The 11,181-nt window shown below is 32.6% G+C and overlaps 1 protein-coding gene across 1 annotated transcript; it reads right to left on the bottom strand.

The window, feature by feature from the left end:
* Window positions 1–9,093: 9,093 nt before the first annotated feature.
* LOC149161038 (uncharacterized) lies at window positions 9,094–10,189 on the bottom strand (the record flags this gene model as incomplete). Its single annotated transcript, XM_089434760.1, has 3 exons — window positions 9,094–9,478; window positions 9,522–9,667; window positions 10,043–10,189. Coding segments are annotated over 3 exons (678 nt in total), but the record flags the coding sequence as incomplete, so codon positions are not given.
* Window positions 10,190–11,181: the final 992 nt, after the last annotated feature.

Genomic DNA, 11,181 nt, shown 5'->3' with positions numbered 1-11,181 from the left:
CATCTAGATTATCAAAAATACATTTGATATCAATAATATTTCATTACATTTATTGCATATATAATTAAAAAAAATACCAACTAAATGATAAGAAATAGTGCTTAATAATACATTAGTAATATATTTAAAACATTTTTTTGCATACTTAACCATTATATTTTACTATTTTTTTTTATCATTTTAATAAGTTGTAAATTAAACGAAATAAGAATAAATATTGCATAAAAATAATAAAAATCATATAACTTCAAATTTTATTGTTGGATGTCTTTTTACTGTTGGATGTCTTTTTACTATTTTAATAAACTGTAAGTTAAATTAAATTAAATTAATAATTAGTAAAAAAATGACAAGGATATTAATTGAACTTTTGTGAAAATGTATTATAAAAAAAAAATCAATGAAATGGAGTGAGGAATCTGTTTTTTATATTTATGTTAAATTTTGAAACTTATATCTAATTTCTTTTTATTCTTTCCATTTTTTCAATTGAATTAGGCAAGGATATCAAATCATAGGGATTTATATTCCAACATAGAAGCAGGGATTTATATTCCAACATAGAAGTGAGACAGGTTAATGTACTTACTCAAAGTTGCATACAATATGTAACATAAAAGTATTAAAATATTATATTTATTTACTTCAAGAGTAAATTTTGAATCACTTTTGAGCATAATATTTTTTTATGTTTGACATAAATTTAGATATTTTTCACAAAATCCAATTGTTAATAGATGTATATTTGAGATGTTTGATATAGATTCTCTCATTAATTCATGAGATGATTGACAAAGATCCCATCATTTATTCTTTTTGATGTTTCACATAAATTCAGATACTTTTCACAAAATCCAATTGTTGATAAATGTATATTTAAGATGCTTGATAGAGATCCTCTCATTAATTCATGAGATGATTGACAAAGATCCCATCATTAAATTTTTACCAGATCTGTAGTTCTACATCTTCAAATTTGGAAATGACAAAAACATCATTTGTTGCATTAATGTATTTTCCCATCAGTTCTACACCTTCAAATTTGGAAATGACAACAACATCATTTGTTCCATTTAAGGATTCTACCTACAAAGCTCTAGAAATGGTGGATATAGCAACAAAAAACATAATGTTGGGGTTTAAAAAAAAGATATGTTGCAAGCATGTTATTTTCCTACTTAATTATAAGTGCCAATGTGGTACCTGCTATTTAAATTTGAGAGAAGTATTTAATTATGCATAAGTGAAATGCACTTGTTGGTATGGTCCTGGGCTAGTGGGTTCATGTGAACGACACTATGCAAAATACTTAAATTCCTTCCTACCCACTAATCTACTAATCCTCTTTTAGCATTGATATAGGCCCTCTTGCTAATATATATTGTTCTTCTTCTGATCAATTTGTTTGTTGGTGTTATACTGTTTCTAATTTCAGTGATAACTACAAATTCTAATTCAAATTATAGGAAGTCACCTAATGGAGAGGTTATAAACAAAAATGACAATAAAAATAGAATAATCCAATATGTGTTATGTTATGTGATGATACAACCTAGGAAAAAATAAAGAAAAAGAAAATAGATAACAAAAGAGTCAATACTCATCTCCGTTAGAAAATGGTGTACAATCCCTGTAACTTTGAATCCACATGCATGAGAAGAACACGAAGAAAGAACTCGTCCCTTACTTTAATTGGATATCAAACAAAAGGGCAAGTTTAACTCTTCCCTTAAAAAATTCTTTCGATGCTTAATAATTAAAAATTGATTGTGATGGGTATTCGTTCCCATGAGTTTACCTTCACAAAAAAATATTCAATATGGAAGTGGAAGTCCCAAATAAGTAATGTTCATATATAAATGTGTTTAAATGTAAACACATTGTTCAAATTTAAATAAAGGAGGTACCTTCACCACCAAGGCGAAATACTCACCATTCCACTATAATACAATAAATCTACTCACCACTCCACTATAATATGATAAATCATAACTCGAGTGGTAACCCAGTGGAATACTCAGCACTCCACTATAATTCAATAAATCCCATGAGTTTATTTTTTGAAACATGTGTCTTACTTTGATTGAATATGGACAAACAATGAAAGGGAAAGGTCATTCTTTTTCAATAGGCGAAAAACCTATTACAAGTTAGTTGTCAAACTAGTGGTGAGGACAATCATCTTTGGTTGTTATCTATGAATGCAAGTTGACTCTTCACAGTTATTCATAGAAAACCACACCACTTGGAATGACTTGCTGGTTGAGAAATCTTTCTACTGAGCTAGGATTTCACTCTTGCCAGATGCCTCTGGGCCTTGGGCCTTTAACTTGTTTCCTTATGTCCAAGGAAGACAAGGTCCTAGCCAAGTAGAAACAAATTTAGAAGATACTCGAGGCCTTGATATTAACTCTCCCTTAAAAACACTTTCTATGTAAACACAATTTTTTAATTACTCAAAAACAATTTTAAATTATATCTTCAAACAAGTTTAACCAATCATATATCATATTCCAAACTATCTAATATACATTTAAAATTAACTTCATAACTATACTTGGAATACTTTGTTTATTGTAGTTTTACCACACAACAAAGAGAAAACATATTTCTTTCCTCTTTAGATAAGAATTCTCTCTCTCTCTCTCCCCACCCCTCTCTCCCCCCCCCCCCCTCCCCTCTCTCTCTCTCTCTCTCTCTCTCTCTCTATATATATATATATATATAGATATATATTATACTAGCAGTTGCCCCTACAGGTGTAAAGATACACCAAAAGAATATAAGATTTGGGAAGATCATCTTGAAAAACTAAATCACTAAATATAAAAACTCTTATTTCTAATAGAATAAATATTATATAAATTTCCATCAACAAGTAAGCAAATTTGGAAATTTGTCGTTGCAACATTTGGTTATGCCTGACATAAGATGAATAATGTACAATTTTGTAGGTAGATAACTAAATGACCATAGAATTTATACGATTCCTTATTTAATTCTTTTTGTATTCAGGAAATTGCTAGTTTCTTATGTTGTTATGCTAAGAGAGGTAAATTGTGAAGACAAAAATGATCAATTTTCATATCATTGCTTTGACCATTTGGGTCAATATAACTCAGAGAACAACTTCAAAGAGCTAGAAAAGAATTTGACCGGGCAGAGATTTCCTGGGGGAGGTTGGAGCCACTCTTGAGTTTGCCAACTATGATTACATATCTCACTGACTTTCCCAAATCCAACACTTCTCTTCTTGAGGGAAGAATGTTGTAGTAGAAGCCATGTTGATTTCGGTAGGCACCCTTGATATTTAGGTCCTAAAGGTTGTTTTGATGGATGTTGATTAAAATAAGTACAGGGATGTCTACAGGGTTCTAGTCCAGTATCCAAGAACTAATGGGGAGGTCTGGGATTACTTTGATTTCGTCAAGAATGCAAATGCCAATGGTGTTAATTTTTTCATAGCGACATCTATTGGCTTTGATGATATCGAAGTCTCCAGGGGAGTTCAGAGAAGATGTGCATGTTGGATTTGAGATGTAAGGGATATCATAGTATCTCCTTTTCACAAAAGCACACAAGAGACGCAATCAAGGACACCATTAATATAGAGAGAATCATATATAGATCCCCTATTATTTCATAGTTCTACTGGTATGTTCTTTATATAAAATTTGTAAAATTGTTTAATCTATCCATAGAATACATTCAAATGAGCTAATTGGTCTTACAACTTTAAAATTCCCCACTCTAAATAAAAGCGAGATTTCATAGGTTTTTTTAGTGAGAATAATTGCATTTTTACCATTCATTAAATCTTTTCGTTGAAAGCCACTCAACAAATCATTCTCCGCCCTGGTCCATCCAAGTTTAATAGTTTCATTTTTGTTAATAAGACAAACAAAATGCCAAATATGGAGTGAACCATTGTTAGGAAAAAAGTCAACAAATATCGACATACTTTTAAAAAAAGTAGTGAATAATATGATATTATTAATAATATTGGGACTAAATCAGTATCATACTTTTTGATGTAGCATTACTATAGCCGAAGGCGGGACATTATTAGGGTCATTATTATAGTCAAAGGTGTAGCATAGTTTTTGTAACCTTTTGCCTAGTTGATGGGAGATAAAATAATACGAAGTGACTTGTAACTACGTAATCTTTTTATGATGAGATAATATTTGAGTAAACATATAATTGTTTTAAGATTAGCTTGCATCCTCAGCCAAAGGTCAAGTGTGGCACGCATTGGATTACATAGTCACCCAAGATGATTGTTTCATTGATCCACGTTTCAAGTTTCATTGTACGAATTTTTCCACCTTCCAACTCGTATCATGCTATTGATATTTTAAACGAGGCCCAAAGTTGTTCAAAATCTGGAAGCCATTACTTACATGGCTTTTGGTCTTTATTTTTATTATCATTTTAGCTATAATTGAAAATATGAAAAAGACAGTATGGTCTTACCATATGGAGATAAGTTCTCTTTTAAATGCCTCGAATTAACTTAAAATCCCTTCCATTTATCCTTTATCACCCCATTTTTAGGAAGAAACACAGGTGGGTTTAATCATATGCAGATAAGTTCTATTTTAAATGCCAAGAATTAACTCAAAATCCCTTCCATATATCCTTTATTGTCCTATTTTTAGGAATACAGAAAGAAAAATGTTGAGAATTATCTCAGAAAAAGGGATATGCTTACCTTGCCAGTCGTGGATATGTCGTTGGTTAAGATGTTGCTGCCTAAGCCTCCCTCGGTAAGATGCCTACGCCTCTGCTACCTACGCCTCTACTTTGATTCTGCCCATGTTCTTATTAGGAGAGTTACCTATTCCTTATTCATTTCAATAAAATTCTCTATCTATTTCCTTTGCCTCTACTTTGGTGTTGCCCATGTTCTTGTCACGAGAGTTACCTATTCTTGATTCATTTCAATAAATTTCTCTATCTGCTGCCATGGTTCAGGATTTCTTGGTTACATTTCAAGATAAAAAGGAACTTGTTACTAGCTACTATCGGAGTTCAACGAGTAGCACCACAAAATAAGCGAGCTCCAAGTTATAGATCTCAGTAAAGGTGCAAGTGATTTGGAACTTGTTGATTCGGATTGATTTTATACGATTCTAGAGGTAGATCTAGTTCCATAGCAGCCCCCATGAGCCTCCACCTCTCACGTTAATATAAAACAAAAGAAGTTAAAGGCCTCACACTTTTGTTGCGAGTCTTGTCTACTAATACAATACAATACCACGTTTACCCATAGACCTCGCTTCGTATACGAAGTGAGAGGAACATTAGTTTATGGGTGTTATAGATTAGCAAGTGAGAAAGCCAACTGGTTGAATCATAAATGAAGATCGTAGGTTGTTCTTCCGATTTGTGTATGTTCCACTTCAAGTTCTTTTTGTGTTCGGACCGCAAGGTGGATTTTTCAATGGGTGTGCGGTTGAACCACTTTTCTTTACATTTTTTGCAGTGACATGTTCCAGAAAAGGCTTATTCTCCATTCATAGAGGCCAGAGTCGACCATGGACTATTTGACCTAGCCATAGATTAGAAGCCTTAAAGTGGCTTAAGGCATGTCTGACAGGTGGCGAAGCGGACGATGGAACTTGCCACACCGATTTTAAGCTGATTCCAAAGCTCGACCACGATTTCAACAACAATCATCATTGTTGTCATAACGATTTAGCCAGCCACGATTATAAATTTAAATTCATGGTTTCCAGAGCTCTGTCACTGCTTCCAATAACAATCATTATCGTTATGCTCATCGTTGTCATAACAATTATTCACCAACATGCCCTTATTCTAAATCACTTCATAACCCTTTGTGAAAAGGTTATCAACTATTTTCCTTTTAAAATCAATTTAACTGAGTGAGACTCATAGAGTCAATTTTAGGTATCGTTGATTTTATAATGCCTTTCCTAGTGGTAGAGTTAGCATCATCGATAGGAATTGAAATAAATCTTAGAACTTTGGAATAATTGCAACTTAACTATATAAATTTGGCCACTCGGATTTCCTAAGTCATGTGACACTCTTAAAAACATGTTCAAACCTGCATGACTCTATCAATGAACTAAAATTTAATAAAATTATGAACTTTGAGGATGTGCATTAGAGATGTCATGATTATCTTGGTATTTCTTCACTTTGGAAACCAAAGAAAAGGGCATTGTTTTGTATAATACTTTCATTTTTCTTGATAATGAACTTTTTGTTAAGAGAATAATATGTTATTAAAAATATTTTCATCTAAATTGTTTAACAATTTTCACATTATGCTTTTTTCATGAATTTATCTTTCGAAATTTTGTGGTTGAATAAGAACATTAAATTGACTTAAAAATAAAAGACCCTCATGACAATTATAAGGAGAAAGAGTTAAAAAGAGCCATTCTTTTATACCATACTTCTTAGGGAAAAAAATTATATAATATTTTCATGTTTGTTGGTTAAGGATCTTTCATTAAAGAATAATGTTATTAATATTATTAAATGGTTGATCAATTTGCATATGAGGTTTTGCTAGTTATGAACTTATTGAGAGGATATAATTATCAATTTGTTTGTTCAAAATTGAGAGGGTTCATATACTGAATTTAATTAAACGAAGGAGATTCAATCAAGCAAAATTCAGTAGCCGAACAAAAAAGTTAAACTAACTAGAAATAAAATACCTTCCTGACAAGGGAGAAAGAGCTGTCGGAAACAAGGATTAACAAAGATTTGTAGGCATGTTTTCATTCAAAGACAAGTTTTCACTAAATAGCTTTTGCATTTACAACATGCTATATACTTAGCTAACTTGGATCATTGTAAATTTCAACAAAATCCCTAGAACACATTCAAAACCCCTCAATTATTCTTGCACTTCCTCTATAAACATGTGGAAATAGACCAGACTAAGTGTTCACAAGTGCGATTCAGAATAAAACTAAACCATATGATCTTATAACATGAAAACTCGTTCCATATGCTAAATTTTTTCTTTTTCTTAATGCCCCACAGGGACTTTCTACCTTGCAGCTTCTCTTGTTCTTATTGTCGCTATACTCCTAGTATTATTATTATTCCTTCGTTATTTTAGTCTTATTCTCATTCAGATTCTTCCGTATTGAGTAATAGCTGCAAAGTGAGTGATACAAATCTTTGAGAGATTGCAAGACATACGTCATGACACCTTTGGAAACCAGACAAAGAATAAGAGATCGATTGCTTACAAAAAGTACTTTTCAAGTCTCTTATTAACGGAAATCGTGTAGACAAAAAGAAATGTACATGCAAAGAGCCATACATGCTCTGACGACTTTAATTTGATTAATAAATTCTTAACTTCTTGTTCTTATCCATTCGGAGGAAAAAACAAAAAGATTATATATCATGAGAGAAAATGGAAGAGTTGTCGATAAGAAAACATCTCATACAGCGTCAACTACAATCTTTGAACCCTTTCTTTAAAGTATCCTATCGTTTCTATGGTGTTCGTTTTAGGATCTAAACTAAATCCAAACAACTGGCCATCCTTAAACTCCCCTCTTTCTTATTTTTTAGTTTAAAATGGTGAGCTTCATGCTTGTGATCATAGGGTATAACAGAAATGGCGGCCAACAATACAAATGATGCCATCAGCCGCAAATCCTCGTGCGTCAAGTTTCTATTGTACAATTTGGATGATGCATAGCCATGACACAAATGAATTACTGATATCCAAAATATCTTTGTTATCTTTGAATGGTAAATCACTATCATTTGGGGATCAGATTGTTGAATAAGCCTGGAGTTCATCTGCTGCGTTTCAGGAAGGAGAAAAAGAGACAGAAAATATTCTGCAGTACACTCCAATTGAATCATCTTCTAATTTATAAAAAATTAAGTACCCAAAAACGCCAAATTTGTAGGAATAAATTCTCTTTTGTCGGATGAACTTCCAATCAAATTATAAAAATTTATGTGTCCAAAAAAGCCAAAATTTCAGGAATAAGCTTTCTTTTGTCAGATGAACTTCCAACCAAGTTTTCTTTTATGTTTTGTCAGATATGTTGCCAACGGTATCTGTTGACGCTAAGGACAACTAGCATCAGTGCCGAGTATAAAGGACATGCATTTTACTCAATATTCCTTGAATTTTCTCTGGTTTCATCCTTCTTAACCTGCCATTATTCTATTGAATATGCCTTGGATTTGCACTTGGTTGTATTTTTTTAATGTATTGTTAGAATTTGCCTAACATTCCCTCTCTTTTTGGGTTGAATATTTTGTGAGTTTGTATATGTTTCTTTTGGGTGATACAAAGCCACAATAAACTGAAACGCTAAACAATTTCTCAACTTCAAACGCATAATCAAGGTTGGCTAATGATACATTTAGCATTAGGGGATTTTTGAGGTCTAAAATAGGACTCCTAAGGAAATTATAAAATAATAGTAGAAATAATAAAATAAGATTAGATTACATCGTCAAATTTTAGAGGCAAAAAAGACAAAGGTATTTTTTCTACATTATTTTCAACTTATTTTCATATGGGTTTACTCAAATTTCGAGCAGAAACACTCATTGGATGCATAAATTGATTCTTCATCCAAAGAATACCCATGTTGCATACCTTCGGAGGACCTTGCTACACGAAAAATAAGAAATACATGAAAAAACGTAATTGCAATAATGTTATTGCAATCACGTTTTTCATGTATTTATCACTTTTGTTTAGTAAGATTCATCGAAAGTATGCAACATGGCTACTCTTTGGATGAGGAATTAAATTTTTCATCTAATGAGTACTCCTGCTTGAAGTTTGAGTGAAAACTTAAGGAGATAAATTGAAAATAAGAGTTGAAAAAGTAGTTTTATTATTTTATTATTTTTTAATCTTTGTACTTTTTACTCCAAAAATGGTAAATCATCCCCCATGGTTGACATCATCATCTTGAATCCTATTGGTTCTTATAAAGTTTATTTTGGTTGTACATTTTTCTTAGGAGACCCATTTTAGACCTCAAAAGTCCCCTAATGTATGATATATTTTATTAAAAAATTAATGAAGACATATGAATTACACCTTATCATTCCCCTGATTTATTGGAGAACAGTGCTCTTCCAAGTTCTTGGAGTTCTTGGAAGGGAAAGAAACAAATATGTATCTGTATAGGAAGTTGTTGCGGTTTCCAAGAAGTAGAGAGCGAAAATCATGATACAACAACACAGAAACATGGGAATGGGGCCGAATGTCCAAAGAAAAAGAGGGAAGGAGAAGTAGAAAGCTTTGAGCCCCAAAGACCAAAAATAGCTCGCTCTATTCAAATTTTGGCTCACATAGCACTGCGAGTGCTCTTGCCTAGGTTTGCCAACAGGCACATTTATGAGAAAGCTGACATGGCTATAGTACCTAATGGACTGAACATTGAACAGAAATGCTATCAGAAAAGAGAAAAAAAAAAACAACAACAACAATGGCAAAATACTTTATAAAGGACCCCATTTTGTCGTCATCTTCGTATGTACACGCAGCTGTCGCGCCCCCCGATCCAGAGTTGCCAACTAGTATGCCGATGAGGGAACTAAGAGTGATGGTTGTGGGTGCAAGAAGTGTGAAGGTCGTTATGTTGTTCCGCATGGTTTGAACTGCCAGCACACCGTTTTTTATTCCATCCTAGAAAAAAAAAAATACAAAAATCAAGAACCAACCATATAGTTTAGCCGTAGTCTAACTAGCCGAAGGAATTGCCCGGAAAGTTATGGAAATTCCAGTCATATTTAAAGAAAATCCGACAAGGATTTTTGTAAATCTAAGTTATAGTTATTACACTTCAAAAATTTTGGCATCTTAGACGTTTTTGATGGTGTTGAATCCATTTCCACCATCGAAAACAAGATTGAAACACTTCCTCTGCAATATTTTTTGAAATTTATTTTCCCAAATTCCAGGCACTTTTGGCCGTCCGGGCAATTCCTCCGCCTTGGTAGACAACTCCTATAGTTTAGCAATCCAAACTAGTGAGGACGGGATATGAGCGAATTGACTTACAAGCATTATTGTATCGACCCAGATTTCTATGTTGAGGGCATTGAGTCCGATCACAGTGGTGGTGGGATGTCGTTTTATTCTGTATAGAAGCCATGCATGGTAGCTTCTCAACAAAAGAAGGCATGCAAGGACCAAAGCGAATCCAAATCATGATTTTGGAAACCCATTTTTTGATTTAAAGATGGAGGTGGTTCAATCTCAATCCCAAAAGCTCAAGCATAAATTGATGCCCGGGCAGGAATTTGGAAATATAAACGCCAAAGAAAAAGTTACATGAAGAAGTTCTGGTAGAATTTCATTTGAGCAAAATGACCAGAGCCAGTGAAACATTTCATGGTTCACAAGTGAAGTCCGGTAATGAATGCCAACATTGTGGCTAAAAGTTCAGGGAATCGGCAGGCCTACAAACTGGACACACATGTTTTGTATGGTGGATAGTCAAGTGATTTTGACTCCAACCCTTCTGTTTAATTTGTATCCACTGGCCCTTTGACTAATTGTCAATTTGTACGCATATAGATTAAGTCAATTGGCCATGGCCTCAAGTAGATCTAGTTGTTTTTCCATAGTAGTTATGAGTGAAAGAAACAATTATGATGATCATATGCGAACGTATTTTCTATGTGCATTTTGGAATTTGTTTGGCATAATTATTTTTTTCAATTTTGTTGGGTAAATATTTATTAAAATTGCTTACTCTAATTAATATATGAAATGGTGGTTTAATTTGGAAAGATTGAGTAACTTAAAATTTTTAAGATGAAATGGTTGTTTAATTTTTAAATATCCTTTAAAAATTTGTAATGATAATTTAATTGTGATGAATTTATATATATATATATATATATAGCCAAATTATATTACTAAATTTCGTCTATTAATTAGACTAGGGGTAAAGCCTTGCCCTCTGAAAAGAAATTCCCATCCCACTTTGCACCATTATTTACCATCATATTCATTATTAAACTATTAAACAATGAAAAGATTAAAAAAAAAATTGTTAATTAACAAAACAATTATAATATTTAACACAATATGGTAGAGCCCCTCATTAGATCTCTACATTTGAGATCACATCCATTTGGGTTTTTTGGTGACCAAAGAGGCCTTGCTACATCATTTACAACCACAACATCTAT

Source organism: Pinus tabuliformis, chromosome 5_2 (genome assembly GCF_031772625.1).
Source record: "Pinus tabuliformis cultivar Carrire ecotype Pingquan chromosome 5_2, CPIR1, whole genome shotgun sequence".
Taxonomy (NCBI): domain Eukaryota; kingdom Viridiplantae; phylum Streptophyta; class Pinopsida; order Pinales; family Pinaceae; genus Pinus; species Pinus tabuliformis.
The sequence above is the reverse complement of the archived record's forward strand: the minus strand, read 5'-3'. Positions and strand labels throughout refer to the sequence as shown.